Raw genomic sequence first — 19,805 nt, forward strand, 5'->3', positions numbered from 1 at the left:
TAGTGATATATAGGTAATTGCACTATTGGGTGAATAGTAAGAGAAGTTCAAGGCTTTATAAGTGTTAGGATATATATATATATATATATATATATATATATATGTTTGATTCTAGTTCATTTAATTTGAAGTAAAAATACTAGTTTGTTGGTTAGTTTAATTTAAGTTGAGCCTCTCTTAGAAAATCAACTACAAATCGACAATGGCAAGCGAGGATCAGAAATTCCCTCCACAAACCCAGAAAACTCAACCAGGCAAACAATATTTGATGCATCCACTCCCTATTTCCGTCAATCCTATATATAAACCCTCCGACAAGCTTCTTGTAAGTATATTTTTTCTCGATTTTTTCTAGATGCAGTACTTCTATTTATACGCTTGTCAATGCATAATTCAAATATTTAGTACAATTTATTATTCGTAAGTAAAATTAAGATTTTTTTTTGTTAACAACTACGTAGTACCTTAAAAATACTACCTTATGAAACTTGTATTGTTCACAAATTCTTATTTATAATGGGTGTACAATATATATTGTACACCGGAGTAAAAGTTGACTAAAAATGCTTAAAAGTTACATTTATATATGTAAAAGTTATCTATTTTTGAATGATAAATTTTTTCATTTGAATAAAAATTATTTCTTCAAATCACTAATAATGTATAAATTAATCATTTAACCCTTTAAAATATTTATCTATCAACTTTTTAATTTTATAATATAAAAGTTACAGAAAAATAGGTTAAAGTTACAAAAAACTGCATAAAAGTTATCTTGGTGTACAATAAATTTATTGTACACCTTATGCGCGCAAGACCTTTTGTTTATTGTTTTCTTCTCCCTTAAAATATGTTTTTGTGTTTTTTTTAACACAAAGCGGACGATTACATTAGAAAGGCCTTGGACCAAAGTTCGGTACAATAACAGCTCCAATAAACTAGGGAGCAAAAAAACCGATAAAGCCCATACCGCCTAGCATCCAAAAACCCGCAAAATATCATAAGCAAAACCTAGCCCTATACAATCCAACTCTCGGGACACACTATAAACACCAAAAGATTGTACTCCACAATAAGGACTTAAGAGGACGCTAATTGTTGTTGATTTCACCTTCTTCAACTTCAACGATGGTAATTGGATTATCCTTTGTTGAACCACCAACAACAACAAACGGAGTGAAGTCCTTGCTCCTTGTTACCGAAGAAACCCCGTCTTCGCCAGTGCTAGAATTAACATTATCCCTTTGTAGAATGAAGTATGTTTTTGTGTTAGAAACACTATCGTTTACGGTTTTCTCATTTCAAATTATGATATTTCTTTCATTTCGGAATCACCTAAAGTGATTCAAAAGTCGTCCTTTTTCTATAAGGATTTTATAAACCAAAGTTAACAATTTGGTAAATACCACATGAAAGGAAATAAAGATTGATGAAGTATGCCATTATAGAATTATTATTTTTGTGACAACGGCTAACTCATATATAATTATGAGTTCAAGCTATTACAATACACACCACTTTGGGTTATACCTTGGGAAATGATCAACACTAAGAAGAACTCACTTAAACGTGTGGAACTTAAACGATGGAGAAAGAGACAGAAGATAGGTAAAATCACGACATGGTTGAAACGACTTTGTGAGCATAAAATTACAAACAAACTGACCCGACCACCATCAGCGACTCGGTACTCTCAAGAATGAGTACTCAAAGTTTCCTTTTGACAGAGAGAAACTCTACGTATTGAACATGCTATAAACCCCCCAAAAATTTAATTAACGAGCTGTTTTTGGATATGGAATATTGAATGTGAAGAAAAAACATTTCCTCACAAACCTAAATGAAACAACCAAAACTCGCGAATACTAAACACTCCTTCCACAACAACTATTCCTCCATCCTAGGACCCAAAACACCACCTTCGAGGGTAGTACAAACACTAGGACCAAGACCACCCTTATGTTGATCTTCTTAGTATAAACACTAGGACCAATAGGGATTGGTTCCTCTTTGTATTTTATTTAATCTTAGTATAGGTTGTAATTTGATCTTTGTTAAACGTACTCCTTATCTAAACAAAATGATTTTTTTATGTTCCTATGTTTGGTTAGATGAGTGACATAGAATTTAATGGGAAAAGAAATGAAATAAGAGGAAATATCCATTATAAAAATTTCAGTTTCATTTCCTCCTAAAATTGGAGGAATTTGAGAGGAAAGGGAAAATTAAAAGCTGTCATTTACGTTTCCTTTCTCTTCCCCTCATTTCCTTCCCTTAAACCGAACACAGGAAATTAAAATATCTTCCCTTACTACAGGAAATTGTACCATTAACGACGGGAAATTCAATGGCTAAAGGCCAATAATCGTTGATTAATGACGAAATTTCTTGTCGCAAACTCGTCATAAAAGGGGGCCGTCATTAACGGAAAATCTCGTCGTTAAGCCATTGTAAAAGACATTTGGGACGGTTGTTCCCGTCTTGTTCGGTTGTTATACCCATCGCAAAAGGTTTTGCGAAGGGAATTGGACCCCTCGTTATAATGTTGTCATTAAAGATGCAAATTCTTGTAGTGCTTTCTTTTCCTTTCTTTTCTCTCCCATTCCTTTCCTTTACTAATAATGAACCAAACAGGGCCTAAATGATTTGTAAATTGTGAATTGTTGTGAATGGTGGGAAAGGTGGCATTAGTAACAGGAGGTGATTCAGGAATAGGAAGAGCAGTTTGTTACTATTTTGCCCTCGAGGGTGCAACTGTGGCTTTCACTTATGATGTTAAAGGGGTAGAAGATAGAGATGCAGAAGATGCCTTGACTTTGATAAGAAAAGCAGCAAAAGAAAGCAATGCAAGTGAACCAATTGCCATTCCTGCTGATTTACAAGGTGAAGAGAAATGCAAAGAGGTGGTTGATAAGGTGGTTAGCCACTTTGGAGGCATCGATGTCCTAGTGAATAATGCAGGGGTAGCATATTATAACGAGAATATTGAAGATGTCACAGAACAACAACTAAGAAAGACATTTGAAATCAACATCTTCGCCTACTTTTTCTTGGCAAAGTATGAGTACATATGAACATGCATGATTTCCCATACCTATAGCAAGATTACCAAAGAAATGCATAGTAGTATATATATATATATATATATATATATATATATATATATACTTTGGCTTTTACCATTTTTTTATGTCACTTTTTGAAACTTATCAACTTAAAAAAAAGTTAACACCAGACCTTAGGTGTGGATGAGAACTCTCTTTACCATCTTAACCAACCACCAATTGTGGTTTATTTCTTCACATTAATTTATAAATAAATGATAACATGAAGTATAAAAGAACTAAATTTTTACGTGACTTTTTAATTTATAAGGACTATTTTGGAAAAAAAAAAAATTAAAGCATTATAACAACCATGAAAAAACATGATGTCATAAGTCTCATAAGCATCAATTATAGAATTATCCTACATAACTGCATATATATCTAATAGGGTATTTACTAAATTGACGCATTGAAAATTTACTTGTCATGATTGAAAATGATATGATTGAAAAATTACTTGTCATGATAAATGACGTAGCGTGTCTGTGTAGTTGCAATCTTTACGGATGCTTTCCATTCTATAGAATACAAGTACTTTGGTCAAATATTAAGTTTAACAAAATTCTAAAATTTTAATATCCAATATAGCAAACGATGCATCGCCCAGAGTCCCAGACAACACACTAGTTATTATATTAATGGCCGAGCCTATATGCCATGTGTGCAGCCATTTAGATGTTTTTGTACTAAAGACCATTTTTTATGTTTTTGTAAACCATCATTTATAATTCATTTTCCTTCTCCTCTTTAGTTTAATACTCCCTCCGTTCCTAAATACTCTTTCTATTCCGAAATACTCGAAACGGTTTGACCGTTACAAAATTTAATGCATTGTAATTGGCTTATTATTTAATTAGAGGGTAGTTGGTATTTGAGTATTTTTTAATATAGATGATAGTGGGATGTGTGTCTAACTTTTAAATGGGTAGAAGGGGTGGGGGGGTGCATGAGACTACTTTTAATGTTTTTTTAGAGAGTAGGGATGTAGGTGGGTCCTTGGGTAAGTGAGAACTTGATATAATATTAATTAACGTGCAAGTAATCCAGGACGGCCTTGTAAGAAAAGTGTTTCGAGTATACGGGGACGGAGAGAGTATGTGTCACTTATGGAGGAATGCGCTGTAATTAATAAGAATGAGAAGTGTGTAAGAAAACAATGATCGAGAGTGTTTTTTTGGGAAAAGATAAAGTAGATAATTGTTTATTGATAAAGTACAAATAAAAGTGGATGTGGAGATTGAAAAGTGGGAATAGGTAAGAAAAAATAATCATGATTTATAGAAAAGTGAAAAAATGTATGGAAAAGTGTGAAAAATGTATGTTCAAAAATAAAAAGTGGACATATATAAGGAACGTCACTTTAAAAAAAAAAGTGATACATATTTAAAAACGGAGGGAGTACTTGGTATATCATTTTAGCGAAATTTAGATACATTCTTATTTGTTAAAGTGGGGGTAAAAACAGGTTGTTACTGAATTAATTCCCTTGTTGCAGACATGCAGTTAAGCACATGAAAGAAGGTAGCAGCATAATAAACACAGCCTCAGTTCAGGCATACAAAGGAGAAGCAAATCGTGTTGACTACAGTGCTAGCAAAGGAGCCATTGTCACCTTCACCAGAAGCTTGAGCCTTCAATTCATCAAGAGAGGAATACGAGTAAATGGGGTTGCACCAGGTCCTATTTGGACTCCTATACAAGTAGCTAATTCACTTCCTGTGGAAAAGATTGTAACTTTGGGTTCTGAGACACCAATGGATAGAGCAGGACAACCATTTGAAGTTGCACCTTCTTATGTTTTCCTCGCAAGTAATGAGTGTTCATCCTACTTCACTGGCCAAGTCCTCCATCCTAATGGTATTTTTTTTTAAAAATAAGTTCATTATTCTGTTCCTTTAAATTAGGTAATTTTGGTATTTACTACCTTAAAAATACATCACTTTTGTATTTACCACCTTATGAAATTTTTATTTTAAATTACTACTATACCTTAAACTTCCAAATTTTTATTATTTGCTACAAATTTACAATTTTCTCATTTTAATATTAATTAAGATATATCTTTCGTTTCTTAATCGTTTATGGTGATTCAAAATTTTTCAATAGGAATTTCATTGAGAACGACATTTAAAAAAATTCGTTTCATAATTCCTAAATATTTTAAAATTTTACAAATAATATTTAACTCGTTTTACCTTTTACAAAATGATGAAAGCAAGACCCCTGTGAAATCCTTACACATAAAAAAGAAGAATGGGTTTTGTATCACTTAAAATGATTAAGAAACGAAAGAGATATCTTAATTTTAAAATGAGAAAATTGTAAAGTGATACGGAGTAGTAAATACAAAAAAAATGGAACATTAAGGTAGTAATTTAAAATAAAATTTTCATAAGGTAATAAATATAAAAGTGGTATATTTTTAAGGTAGTAAATACAAAAAAAATCCTTGAAATTATATGTCTATTTATCTGTCTCACCAGCGTGGATCTCATATTACAAAAAATATTTGCCGTTTCAGGTGGGGTAATCGTTAATGTCTGATCGGATCCAAGTGTATCTTATCCCTCAACCAAAATACCATGATCAAGTGATCTTATAAATATATATACTTCTATTTCTATATCAATAATGTATACAAATCCAGTCAGTTCCATCGACTTGTCCAAATCTTATTTCACTGTTGTACTCCCTCAGTATTTGCTAAGAAAAATTGGTTGCACATTACTATTGGAGATGCTCAATGCTCACTGCCTAGACCACTGGGACAGTGGCTCGCTTGAGTCATAGGCTCATAGCTCATAAACTAATCTGCCAAATATTAGTTTAAAATTTGCCAAAAATAATCTTTTATAATTTAAAATTTACGAGAAAGTACCTTATATAAAATTTTTGGTGAAGTCAGACCACCTTAAACTTAAATTATTTGCGAGAGACAATCTGAGACCACTTTTCGGCATTGACTTCCGTTTTCTGGCTGTTGACCATCATGTGCAAGGCACATGGCCTCACTTTTGGCTACTTTCTTCGTTTTCCAGCTATTTGGCCGGTCGACTGTCCGAAAACAATAATTTTTCATGTCACCAAAACAGGCACATTTTAAGGCCCTAATATATTGCACCCTCAGACCATAATCTTTGCAGACCTGTTGAAAAGACTGTCTACAACCTTAGCAACATTAGAGACAGTTTCCAGTGTTTCTTCATAGATAGCATCAGTCTTCACATCATCAAAGATAACGAGGCATCCAGTGTAATTACCTGCAAGGAAAAAATCCAGTGAAACCCAAAGATGATATAAGTATGAACTCCTTTCACATTCCTTCGTATTTTATAGACAATAAAAAGCTTCAAATGCCCAAAAATGCCCCTATAAGCCCCTCCAAGAAACATACAGCACAAAAGCATGAAGCTAAGCAGCACACCAGTGGAACAGAAATGGCAACTGCCCAAAAACTTAATGCAGCAATACGACCCATACAATATGATATATTGATATGAGTATATCTATAACTAACTAACATATGTTATAAAGCCAAAATGATTTACGAGTATGTCATATATTCATCTACTGATTTTTATTGGAGTTGTTAGCGAGTTCATAGTCGGAAAAACACCAAAGCACGAACCAAAAATAAAATCAACAAAAAATAAACAGCACCAGATTAACAGCGCAGAATAAAGAAAGGAAAAATTGTCACAAAAAACCTTATTTAGGATTCAATTTGTGAACTATTATTTTTCGTCAAGTAATACCTTAACTTTAACTAAAACTAGTACCTTGAGGATGATTTTCGTCAATCCCTTTTATTCCTCCTGATTTTAGTGTGTCACTCCCACACCCTTATTCCAAAAAAAATAAAAACAATCATCCTCCCCTTCTCCTCCCTTCTGATTCCTTCTTCTCCTTCATTCTTGATCACAACCCAACCACCCTCATCCTAACTCTAGTATTTCTCTCTTTCCATACTCTTTTTTTTACTCCTTATTTTCTCAAGATTTAAAGAAAATTGGAATACATGAAATATTATAGCCTTTCAATTGTTTGTGCTTGTAAAACATTCCACTCTAATAATTAACCCTTGTTTTTTGCGCATGCCCTTTCGGGGAAGGGGGCTGCCAAGGCTGAAATGAAGTGGAGATCAGAGAGAAAAATGGCGGTTAAAGGTGGAAGCTAAGATTATCAACTTATTCGCATGAAATTAGCCACAAGGTACTAGTTTTAATGACTTAGATCAAGCTAAGGTATTAGTATTACTGACCATAAAAAACCAGTTCAGGTACTAGTTCACAAATTGGGTGCTGAATGAGGTACTTCTTGACAATTTTACCATGATCAAAGTAGCAACAAATGATCATCAGTAGAACTGTAGTCACTAGTTGTTGGCCGGAGAACTGAAAGACTAAAGTTACTACAACAATGGCGGATCCAGTATTTTGAAAATGGTGGTATGAAAATATTGTAAAAAACCACACATAAACATTGCTTAGCAATTAGCATCGAATGTGATGTATAACTTCTTTCACTGTAGAAATTAGGAAGACAGGCCTCGAGCCTTGGACCAAAACAATCATCCATTATGAAAAAATAAATACTTCGTATGTCATAACAATCATAAACCTAATTCCACAACAATCCTAACTCCCAGCAACAATCCTCAAAGGCAACAATCCACAACAATGTCAATAAAGTATAATTTCCCACAAACTCAACCAATCAAGTTACGAACATACTAATTCAACAATTAAACACATAAAACCTAACTTGATATACTTTTTCACTCAATTAACTCAATCTATCATCTGATCATGTATCATTCTGAACTATTTCTTGAAATTAAAACTTAATCTCATGTTTAAGCTTTCAATTAACAAGAAACTTACTTCGAATTTACTCAGCAATTCAACCAAACACTTCAAAAATTAAGTTTAATATTAACTTGTTTATTTAAATTTACCAAATTGTGCACAAACTTTTGACGAAAATGAAAGAAAAAACGGTTATTGCATTACCTACGCCCTGCAATCTTGCGCGGAATGGCTTGCGGTGGCTGACTGGCTGCAGGGAACGCCGGAAGTGAGTAGTCCGATGAAGATCCGGTGTACGAAGGTGGTGCCCCAGCGGTACCGCCGTCTGTCGTTGATCTGGTGGCAAATGGGCAGCGATGACCACAGAGCGCAGGTGAGATTTGAGAGAGGGGGAGGAAGGATTATTACTCGATTTCAGCTGTGAATTTGTATTTTTGTAATAATCCAAGAGTTTTTTAATTTCTAATTTTAATTAGTTTTTTATTTTCAAAGTAAACTTGTACTAATTCCGTTTCAAAAAGTTCTTTGATCTTGTTAGATTGATCTCGGGATGTATTTTCAGAATATCAAATTTTTATAATTTTTTTACCTGGAAAATTGGATATATTAGTAGTCAAATATTACATTGGAGTTCGTGCGAAAAGTAACTGTAAAGATTTTTTTTGAAACAGAGGTAGTATATTATTATACTTATGTTAAATTTTGTTGAATATTATCTTGAGGAATTTGAATTAGTTTAGGAATCTAGTCTATCCTAATTCTAAACGGATAGACTTACGGTATGACTTACTACGTACTCCCTCCGTCCCGGAATACTCGACCCGGTTTGACCGGCACAGAGTTTAAGGGACTTGAATTGACTTATTTAATTTAATAGGTAGTAGTTGATAGTGGGGTATTATTTTAATGTAGTAAGTGGAAAATTTGTAAAGGGGTGGGGTTGGGGGAGAGTAGGGGTTGAATTTTTAATTATTTTTTGTATGGAGTAGGGGGTAGGTGGGTTAATAGGGGTGGAGTGAGAAATAATATAATATTGTTATAATATTTCCATTTTTAGAAACAGGTCAAGTATTAAGGGACGACCCGATAAGGAAAACAGGTCAAGTATTCCGGGACGGAGGGAGTATATAAGTAATATCAAAGCTAAGCTTTAATACGAAATTCGTATTTACATAAAGCCATACATCTATCAAAGCATCCTATATTATACGTGAAAGTGTGAAGCTAGCCCTAAAAACAAATATGGTGGTCATCAAGGCAGACATCAACGATCGCGAAAGTGCAAAATATGATAAATTTGATGGGCACTTACCTCACGAGCTAACACTTGAAATCTTGCTTCGACTACCGGCAAAATCATTGTTAAGATTCAAGTTAGTATCTAAATCATGGAATTCCCTGATCTCCAGACAAGATTTCAAAAAATCCCACACACGTAATTCAAAACCTCAACCTGTAACCTTGTTATACAATTCATATTATATGCCAGTTAACTCTTTATCCCTCAGTAAAAGCGATAGCCTAAACCCTACGGTGCTGCAAGTAAACCTTTCTTTCCACGACGGTGGAAAAAGGTACATGTGTAGTGAGCTTATTGGATCATGTAACGGTCTTATATGCACGTATTCAGAATTCGAAAAATGTTTCTACCTCCGTAATCCTCTCACCAAAGAAACCAAGGAAATTTATTTTCCGTACCATAAATCGGACACTTTTCTCCGGATCCGTAGCGGAGGCGCTTCGTGGTTCGGATCCGTTCCCTCTATGAATGACTACGTGATTTGGGTACCAGTAAACCGAAGAGTCTATTTATACTCAATTAGGGATGATAAATGGAGAGAATTAGACACTAGTGATATTGAATCCTTTGGTAGTGTGCATTGGGGAAATAATGTGGTTGTAATGAACGAGACATTGCATTGCTTGTTAGACAATTACGGAAGAAAATTCATGGTGAGATATGATTTGGTGCAAGAAACTTTCGAGGTCGCTCGGATTAGTTTTAATTATCATAATTACGCTAGTATGAAGTTTAATACTGAATTATCGATTGGAATCCTTCAAGACTCGAACTCGAACTTGAGTATTTGCATGAGTAATATTTATTACTCTCGTAATAATAATAGGCGGTGGGTGATGGACGTGTGGAAGTTAGAGAAATATAATAAGTTGGATTCTTGGAAGAAATTGTTTAGCCTCGACTTGGAGTCGTCGCCTGACTCGCCTTACTGTCAATTTTATTCTTTCCTTCTGGGATTCACATCTAATAGGGGTATTTTGGTAAAATCATCTTTGTTTTATGAAGATCATACCACCAATTTTAACGAGCTCTTTCTTTTCGACCTGAATCAAAATTCACTTCGTCGAATGCAACTAGGAAGAGTAGAGGATGTTAGTTACATGTTGGATTATGTGGAGACTCTTGTTTCTCCATTTTCATTGCCTTAGACAAGCTAGTCTTGATTATTTGCTTTTTTGTTTTTTTTTTGCTGTTAGTTATTTTTCTTTCTAAGAATCAAAGTTCAAATTAGAAGGACGATGTGTTATTATTTTATCAAATCTAGAAATTATGAATTGAATTTTTTTGTTACCATGTTGATAATCTAGATTTTGACCATTGTTTTAAATCACATCATTATAGCCTATAGGTACGTGTTTCTATATTCTCAAACGGATGTTTTTTTTTTTTTTGCTTCAAATTCTCAAACGGATGTGATTGCATACCAAAGACATGAATGTTAGAATTTGAATCGGTACGAGTTGAGAGGTATTTGAATTTGTGTGGGTCTTGTTTGATCTATTTCAATGAGTATTTTATAATATTAAAAGTTTAGAATTTTTACTATTGTAAAATTAGTGATAAATTGATATAAATTTTGCATTATCAAACGTGAAAAGTGGAAACTGGAATATCATTAGATAATGGAGGAAGGGTGTGTTCAGCGGTAGCGTTTGAGGTAGTGGGTAGCGTTTTGACCTAATCAATACGCTACTCGTAAAATTGGTAAGTGTTCGATTTAGTTAGCGGTAGAGGTAGCGGTTTGGTAGCTTTTGTTAAATGTTAAAATTGGTGGCGTCTGAGGCAGCGAGTATCGTTTGACAAATTTATAATAAATTTTTAAACAACATTCTATCTTTTATTTTATTTTACAATATCAACCTCAATTTTTCCCGAACAATTATATTAGTTACCCAATACTTTGACAGTTAACATTACCTTTCAGTAGCAATAGACAAATTGCACTTGCCAACGTCTCTTCCATTGCACTTGCCATAAGAGAGTCGTGAATGGCAAGGAGAGACAAATTACAGGATTGACGGAGGGAGGTAGCAATAGACATCAATTGTTAGATAGGTAGTAATTGACAACTTTTAACAACCTAAAGTGTAATTAACAAATTTTCCAAAAAAAAAACACATCGCAGTAAGCTCTCTTGCTAATTCTGATAGCATTTTCACACTTTCCGTTAACTCCATTGTAAAGGTTGAAAACCATAATTCTCCAAAAGCAACTCGAAACATATATGGGTTGCTTGATAGGGTATGATGGCCAAAATTGTGGACATCCAAATTCTTGGTTAGTGATCTTTATCAGTAATTACTAATTAGTACTCTTATGATTAATCATAACAAGACTACACCAACTCTTACATAATTCACAAAATCACAACCCTTACACTGAGAAAAAAGGAGATTTCAAAAACCTATAAATCTTCTATTTCTTCTAGTGACGAAAAACGCGAATCCATTCGAGTCAAAACATCCTGATCAATTTCAGAAGTTCTCACCAGTTTCAGGGAAACAGCAGATTCTAGTGCCGAATCCAAATCAGTGTTCTCCGTTTTATTTCCCGAACTTAGTTTCTCTTGACCTGTAATTTTGGACTTTTTCTGCATACAAACCATTAAATCCTCCTCATTTCGAGCTTTGTTTAGCTTGAAGTTCAATTCAGACCACAAACTTTTATCTTCTTTCGGAACTGGATCATCTTCATTGTTGTCTAAGTTGTTGCTAGGTTCATCAATTGAATTAGTCTTCTGTAGCTTTATTAATCCCTGATCAATTGTTTCTCGAATCCTCTTCCTAAATGCATCAGTTCTTATAGGATTGGATCTTAGCATTACCTTAGTTTCTGAAATTATCTCCATTCTTTCACCAGAAGTTGACACCAGTGAACCATTCTCATCTGATTCTGGCATCTCAGAATTATTAACATTGAATACCTCTTCAAGTAAACTGATATTCTGCATGTATCGATCAAAAGCTTCATTTTCTGCTTCAACGTTTGCCTCCTTGTATTCTTTCAACTTGGCAAACCTCCATTCATTAATAGTCAGCGCCTCCTGAAATTTCCTCATGTCAGAACTCAGAATATAGTAGGGTGGCAATTCGGGTCAATGGGTCAGGTTTGGTTTCGGGTTGAGTTCGGGTTGTGTCAAAAAATATCAGAAATATTGTAAAACTTAATATTACTACAACATATGATAAATGGGTCAAATCGGGTCGATTTCAGGTCATTCGGGTTTGGTTCATGTAGGGTTTGGGTTTCTCTCAGTAACTTCAGGCTGGGTTCAAGTCGGGTGATCGGGTCAAGTCGGGGATTGTCAGCCCTAGAATATACACATGTAATGTACAATCACATGAACATGGATTAACAAAAAGATGCACCTTTCTAGTTAGTGGCTTCCTCGACCGAACTGAAACATTCACGCTGTTGAACTGCGAGAAAGTGCTAGAAAGTTGTCGAAGTGAAGCTGCTTTTGACTGAGGCCTGAGATCAACCAAATGCAGATAAAATAACAGTTAAATGCAAAAGAATAGCAGACAAACAGTCCCTCCATCCTTGAATATATGCCTCGCTTCTAAACAATAATATACGACGTAGTTGATAAGACAAGAAAGTCCCAAGTAATGCTACAGCTAGTCCCTGAACATATGGCCATATGCCAACATCTCCATCTCAACCTAACACCTAAAATTTTGATCCATTTTGCATAAAATCTCTATAACTAAAAAACTGGCTATACCCGGGGGTTGCCGCTTCATTAGGCTGCAGCTCAGGTACTGTGGAGTTCGTAGAAGCTCCCCTATCCGCTAGGGTAGAATTTGGTTTCAAAACTGCAATAAGAACACACAAATGATGACTAAATAGACAAATTTGAAATTTCTGTGCATAAACGTGAATGAGGAATCTGAAATCAATCTACTATTGTTTTATACTTTATCCGTTACAAATCCGAAACAAACCGAGCTCGAGTTATGGAGCCCATTGAATTAAATCATTTGAGCAAACAACAATAATTTTCCAGTCACACAATTGTCTATAACAGGAAGGCACTCCCTATCCCCAATATTCACATAGTCTCCTCGTATGGAATTAAGACTTGTAAGTTGTAACTATGTTGAAGAAAAGAGAAAGCATACCATGTATATGACAAGGATTCTGGGCTTTAGAGCAGCAACTTTTGCAAGACTGGTAAGGACACCTGGATCACTTAATACTAATCAAATCAACAGAAGACACAAATTCACAAATTATGCAAGCACGCAGATTACAATCAGAGACTGGTAAGGACACCTCAATCACACTAATAATTTGTATAAAAAAATCAGAAGATCCTGTAGCACACAGGGTCTTCTAGCAGAACCAAATAAGGACTTGCACAAGTATAATTAGTTTCAATAGGGGAGAGAAGAAATCACAGTATTAAACTGCTTTTGACAACTATTCGCCAGTCATCAACTTCAAAATATATTTGGGAACCTTCATCATTTTTTGGACTTCCTTTTCTTTTACCCCATGATACACTCGAAAAAGTACTCCTTAAACCAAAATTTAGTAGATTTGGGGGGGGGTAATGATTTTAGATATGGAAAAAGGATTTGCAACCTCATCCAAACACATGCCTCATGTTTGACCCAGAAAAAAGCCAAAATTTCAACCTGAAGGATTCACCCTCCAAACCCCCAAGGCATTGGTTCCCTCAAACCCCCACTATGAAACAGAAAATTAATCAGATTTGCCCCTTCTCTCCTCATTCATCACCATATCAGCCACCACTGACCCTTCCACCATAGTACCATATAAACCAATGAAATAACCCCAACCATTACCACAATCACCATTGCCTCCACAATTCCCTCCCCTTAACATCGTCACTCTCCACACCCTTCCCAACGCTGCTGCAACAACCACCATTAGCATGTTCGATATAGACCTTAGAGTCTTGGACGGTCATTTTTACATTTTACAACCAAAGTTCCAATGTTAAGAAAAGCGAGATATGATATGGTAGGGGGGGTGATTACATTGCACCAGTAAAAAGGGTTAGGAAAGAGGCAGTAGAAGGAGAAAGAAAGTTGAAATTAAAGGGGAGATGAAGGGAAGAACCGAAGAAAAGAAGTGATGAAGGGTAGGGTTGTTGAGATTAAAAGAAGAGGGGAGGAGGAGAAAGATAATATATATATTGAGCGGGAATATAGGTATTTAACATTTTACGACCAAACATTTGGTTTTGGGTATTGGATTTAAGGGGTAATCCAGGTTATAGGTTTAATTATATCCCATAGAAACAGGAAGTGAACCAAACACCAGTACACCCCCTTATGATGGTATATCCAGGTTCAAAGCCCCGGGAAAAAAAAAATGGAAAGACATTGATCCTAACAAAAAAAAAGCGATAACAATAGGGCAATACAACAAAAGTACAAAACTGTCCAGTCAAGAATTCAAGCACCGAAGAATACTTTTGACCATCTTAAGATTCTCCAATCACTTGTTTACAGGTCATTTAGGCTGATAAAATAACTCGTGACATAAGGAGAATGTGGAGCAACCGACAGCCAACTAATATCCAGAGTGTGAACAGATGGCACACAGCCAATATGACTCCACCCTCATTCGATGGCAGTATGGCACACCACCTTAATGAGATATGTTGCACACGACCTCACCCCCCCCCCCCCCGCGCGACATAACCTCCCCCCAAATTTCAATAAGGTAAGTGACAATAGGATACATAAACAGACCCGAAGGCAAGCCAATTTTTCTAAATCAACTCTTAATAAAGGTCTTGAAGGTCCAAATGTCATATGAAATCTCATACGGCATATTGTTCGGAGCAAAAGACAGTGACTAAAAGGCTGGAGGGGGATCACCCTTCACCTTAACAGGACCTCCTGATCACACCATCCAAACTCATCTCAGCCGTCATTCATGCCAGAAATTCACAAGAAATATTGGCATTAAATAAATAAAAAATACTACTGATGTGAAATTTAGCTCTTGATATGGGTCCCAAATCCCAATGTCCAAATCTGATGTGAGATCCCAAGATTGCGAATCCCACATTCGATGGAGTACCATTGCATAAAAGGATTGGGACAAGGCCTACATGGCTGCACCCACCCAGGGAGCTTAAGTAATGCAATCAGGCGATTTTTGGTATTCACTAGAGGTGAATAATGCTGTTGAAATAATAAGAAAAGACTAAAAAAAGAACATCACAGATTAGGCTCCAACACAACACCCACCATACACCCAAGCCAACCCCACTAAGGGAGTAAGGGTGCGTTCTATTCACCTCATTTTCACTTCTTTTTCTTGAACTTATCTTATATGAATTTAACTAAACTTATATGAACTAATTAAAACTTATCAAAACTGATTTTAGTTATAAATTGTACTTGGGTGACCCTTATTTTTCCCAAACTTATCTTATCTGAGCTTAACTGAACTTATCTAAACTTATTTTTCCTGAAATAAGTAGAAACAAGGTGAACGGAACAGAGCCTAAACCTCCTAATGATCTGCTTTTGCTGAACTGTTGACAGTTGTCACAGTTCACCTGCTCATTTGAGCATTTGCACTAACCAAACATTTGCCCTAAAAAAAATAGCATGAAAAAGTTCCATATCAAATTCTATGTATTAAAAGTAAAACATGCCCATTTTTAGAAGGCACCATTCTTCCTTTCAGAAAACCTGAGAAAAACATGCTAACTTCAACCCAAAGGCATTGCACGCATTGTAGCCATGTCTGTGCAAAACAACCATCTCCAAACCTTTCATTACTAGGTACAATAACCAAAAGCTCTTTCCTTTTGGATAAATAATGATGTTTGGCAAATTTAGGAATTTTAATTCTAGAATTACTAATACTAAAAAAAGGTTGCAGATATTTCGAGAGGTATGCTTCAATCATGTACCTCCGTCCACCCTCCATTCACCACTTCGGCGAATCTAGACATTACCTCTGCCCACCAAGTCCCACCAAGTCCGGCCGCCACCTCTACCTCCACCTCCACCCACCATTTCGAACTTGAATTTCCAAGTTCCAGCTTTTTCATCCAATTTTCGTTAAACTTTTAATTAAATTGAGATATCATTCATCTTGTTCATTTTATTTGCAGCAATTATGGTTGAAGATTGAACTTTTACTATAAGAATCCATAGCCATGAAAGCATGAAATCAAAAAGAGAGAAGATATTCAAGAAAGAGAGATTCAAGTTATAGTTGAGCATTGAAATTGAACTGCAAATCCTAATAGTCTGTGTTTTGGAGATGAGAGAGAGAGAGGGAGGAGGAGGAGGTTAAGTAATTAAGAAATAAATGACGGCTCATTTAGAATTTGAAATGCCAGGAATTGAGCTGGAATTTGAAATTCCTATTTTGAAGCCCAATTTGTTAATGTCAAGGATTTGGTCCAAATTCCCAAATTATTTGGTTTCCCAAACAAAAGATTTGGGCAAAATCCAGAATTTGAAATGAATTCCCTCTATCCAAACAGGCCATTAAGGAACTTGCATGCTTGAACGTAGACCATAAACAAAGAAGCTTTCAAAAGTAGCCAAGTACCTCTATGGTCTGTTTTGGAACTTGAATTTCATTTGAAATTCTGGATTTGGTCCAATTAACCTATTTGGGAGCTCTTGGAATTTGGAATTGGAATTGTCTCAAATCCAAGCCTTTATAAGAAATGGGTTCAATTTAATGAATTTGAAAGGCAACCTCAAGTGTAGTCATTTCAATTCCTTGTATTGAACGGCTAGTCGGCTACTGCTCTTTCTCTCACCCCTCTCTTTCTCTCTTCAACAGATTGACCTAACTTTCTCTCTCCTACGTAACTCCAACCACCGGCTCTCCACCACCTCAACCACCAGTTCTCCCACCACGCTCTCTCTCTTCTCTTGCAATCACTGTCTCCTTCATCCACCTCTATAACCTCCTGCGCCTCCCGACCACCGATCGCCTCATAACCGTCTAATACCTCTCCGTGGAATCCCACCGTCGTCAATCATCTCAGTCGTCGAGCAACTGGGTTGTTTAGTTATTCAATTGCAAAGTCGATCACTTTCTTAGTCTCAAAGGTCACCATTGCAAATTCTCAAGATCGGCCAATCTAATCAAGTGAAAATATCAATGTTTTTAGAGAAGAAGAGAAGACCGAGCGATGGAAGTCTTCTTCCATAATTAGGAGAGATGGGATTCAAAGTGAAGTTCTATATGTTTTAAGTTGAAAACAAGAGAAACCAATTTCCAGATGTATAAGTTAAAACAAGAAAATGCAATTTGATATGGTAATTGAGCAAAATATCGAGCAAAATTTGACAATTCCTACAATAGGTGTCATAGTTGCTCAATTGGATCACTGGTAAATAATCAGTTTGGATCAAATTCTGAAATTGAAAATTTCATTATTTCCAAACAACATGTTTAATTTGAAATGACAAATTTAAAATTATCATATTTCCCAAACAAAGAATTTGGAATTGAATGTCAGTATTTGAATTCCCGGATTTAAAACGAGTCATTTGGTTTTGTATCCAAACACTACCCTATGGTCTCTACCCCGCTTGATGAGAAGCTATGATATGTTATGCTTGTTAATTTTACCCCAAATGATATCAAGAACACTTGCCTTCATATCCTTTCAGTTGCCCAATTTTCGCATTGGGCAAAAAATATATTCCATAGGACAAAATGAAACAATATCCAGGAACAATTTATCCAAAAACAACATTGCAATTTAAGCATCAGATTATCAGATACTGAGTATGAATTTCGTATGAACTAGCAAACTATCCAAATAACCATGAGTTCATGTCATATACTCCCTCTAAAGTAGTAATGTATCCAGCATATGAAGTCAATTAGCATATCAGTGCAATATTACATGTACTTTAATAACATGAATATAACAATACAAAATACAAACCACATTCTAACATATGAAACCGTCACAGTATATCATTAATCTACTCTAAACCAAATCTAACGAATTTCTAATGTGTAAAATTGGTAAAAGTAGCTTATTAATCAGTGAATCAGCAGCGAACACATCAAATTATAAAAATTGAAGAATTAGTACCAACAGGATCAAAAATCTACCCCGAATAAATCAAAGAACAAATTCAACAGCTCTAAAGTAAATAAATTTAGAAAAATAAGAGAGAGAAACTCACCTAGACCTAGCGACATTACCACACTTGATACACTTAGGTTTATTGAGCCCCCGGAGATTCTTCGGCGGTTCAGGCCTCTGCAACATAATCGTCGGAAGACCAGGACTTTTTACGGCGGCCGGAGGTGTCGCAGACGGCGGAGGGGGAGTGGAGATGCCGGTGTTAGCACTCGTTTCAGAGCCATTGTTGCTAAGAACTGGAGATGAAGTAGCTGTCGCCGCCATTGTTGCTTAGATTTCCGATTATCGGAACAGATTAAATTTCAAAAATCAAACAGAAAACGATAAAAAATCAAATTGCAGAATTGTGAGAAGAGGAGAAGGATTCTGAAACCCTAGCGAATTGGAGGCGTGAATTTGGAAAGATTGAGGGAGATTGATTATGGAGGGAACTGAATTGCAAGTTGGAAGTTGCTTCTCCCTCCGATTTTTGACAAAGAGTTCAAATTCTCAGCGCCTCTTGGTCCTCAACCATCTTCTTTTCTTTTCCATTTTTTTCTCTTCCTTTTCTGAGTTGTTTTATGAGAAAATTCTAAGCCACTAGGCCGGGTAAACTATAACCGATCCGAATCGGTTCGGCCGATGGGTCATCCGTGTCTAACTCGTCGCAACATGAGACTAACGTATTCGGCTTTCACAAATTCTTATTTACAAGGGGTGTACACCGAAGTAAAAGTTGACTCAAAATACATAAAAGTTACCCTTATATATGTAAAAGTTATCTATTTTATATTTTTAAACTTTTCTTATTTTAATAATAAAATTTCTTCAAAATTATTAATAATGTATAAAAATTAATCTTTTAATCTTTTAAAAAGTTAATTTATCAAAAAAAATTCATAATATAAAAGTTAACCAAAACATAGTAAAAGTTACAAAAAATTAGGTAAAAGTTACTTTGGTGTACGATAAATTTATTGTACACCTTGTGCGCGCAAGACCTTTTGTTCGTCTTTTTTAAGGGTGAACGGTACCGGATTGAAATTTGGCTATAATATGATCAAACTCGATTTTAAGTTGATTCAAATTCAAAAGTTCTTGCATGCACAAGGTGTAAAATAAATTTATTGGTGTCTATTGTACACCAACATAACTTTTACCCAGTTTTCTCTAACTTTTACCAAGTTTTCTCTAACTTTTATATTATTAAAAAAAATTGATAGATAAACCTTTTAAAAGGTTAAATGATTATTATTAGTAATTTTGAAGAAATCCTTTTTATTAAAATGAAAAATTTTATCACTAAAAATAGATAACTTTTACATATGTAAGGGTAACTTTTAAGCATTTTACGTTAACTTTAACTTTTGTGTACAATATTTATCGTACAACCTATGTAAATAAGAATTTGTGATTCAAATTTGTCATGATTACAACCCAACTCATTATCCAAACTTACTTCCCAAATATTACATTTTTTTTTTCTT

The 19,805-nt window shown here is 35.1% G+C and overlaps 3 protein-coding genes and 1 long non-coding RNA gene across 8 annotated transcripts; 2 read left to right on the forward strand and 2 right to left on the reverse strand.

Moving 5' to 3' along the window:
• The first annotated feature begins 105 nt into the window (after positions 1-105).
• LOC110781738 (NADPH-dependent aldehyde reductase 1, chloroplastic-like) lies at positions 106-5,834 on the forward strand. 2 transcript variants are annotated; one of them, XM_056832561.1, is made up of 4 exons: positions 106-325; positions 2,682-3,058; positions 4,603-4,964; positions 5,629-5,834. In XM_056832561.1, the coding sequence occupies exons 1-4, from the start codon at positions 203-205 to the stop codon at positions 5,649-5,651; spliced, it is 885 nt and encodes a 294-aa protein (XP_056688539.1). In that variant the 5' UTR covers positions 106-202; the 3' UTR covers positions 5,652-5,834. The 2 variants fall into 2 exon arrangements, with proteins under 2 accessions (XP_056688539.1, XP_056688540.1); XM_056832562.1 differs by having other exon boundaries at positions 185-325; positions 2,635-3,058.
• Positions 851-8,427, reverse strand: LOC110781739 (uncharacterized). Of its 4 annotated transcripts, none has more exons than XR_002531827.2 (3): positions 8,120-8,349; positions 5,986-6,367; positions 851-1,242 (listed from the first exon to the last, which is right to left on the reverse strand). It is a non-coding gene; the product is annotated as an uncharacterized lncRNA (long non-coding RNA). The 4 variants fall into 4 exon arrangements; XR_002531826.2 differs by lacking the exon at positions 851-1,242 and adding an exon at positions 4,406-4,823; XR_002531825.2 differs by lacking the exon at positions 851-1,242 and adding an exon at positions 4,406-4,958.
• A 371-nt stretch (positions 8,428-8,798) lies between these two features.
• Positions 8,799-10,611, forward strand: LOC130464107 (F-box/kelch-repeat protein At3g23880-like). The gene has a single exon (XM_056833514.1). It carries the CDS (start codon positions 9,158-9,160, stop codon positions 10,361-10,363), a length of 1,206 nt encoding a protein of 401 aa, XP_056689492.1. The 5' UTR covers positions 8,799-9,157; the 3' UTR covers positions 10,364-10,611.
• Positions 10,612-11,413: 802 nt separating this feature from the next.
• On the reverse strand, positions 11,414-19,281 carry LOC110781737 (uncharacterized). Its single transcript, XM_021985787.2, has 5 exons — positions 18,380-19,281; positions 13,340-13,401; positions 12,943-13,033; positions 12,584-12,686; positions 11,414-12,258 (listed from the first exon to the last, which is right to left on the reverse strand). The coding sequence occupies exons 1-5, from the start codon at positions 18,601-18,603 to the stop codon at positions 11,620-11,622; spliced, it is 1,119 nt and encodes a 372-aa protein (XP_021841479.1). The 5' UTR covers positions 18,604-19,281; the 3' UTR covers positions 11,414-11,619.
• Between the last annotated feature and the right edge of the window lie 524 nt (positions 19,282-19,805).

Source organism: Spinacia oleracea, chromosome 6 (assembly GCF_020520425.1).
Source record: "Spinacia oleracea cultivar Varoflay chromosome 6, BTI_SOV_V1, whole genome shotgun sequence".
Lineage (NCBI taxonomy): Eukaryota > Viridiplantae > Streptophyta > Magnoliopsida > Caryophyllales > Amaranthaceae > Spinacia > Spinacia oleracea.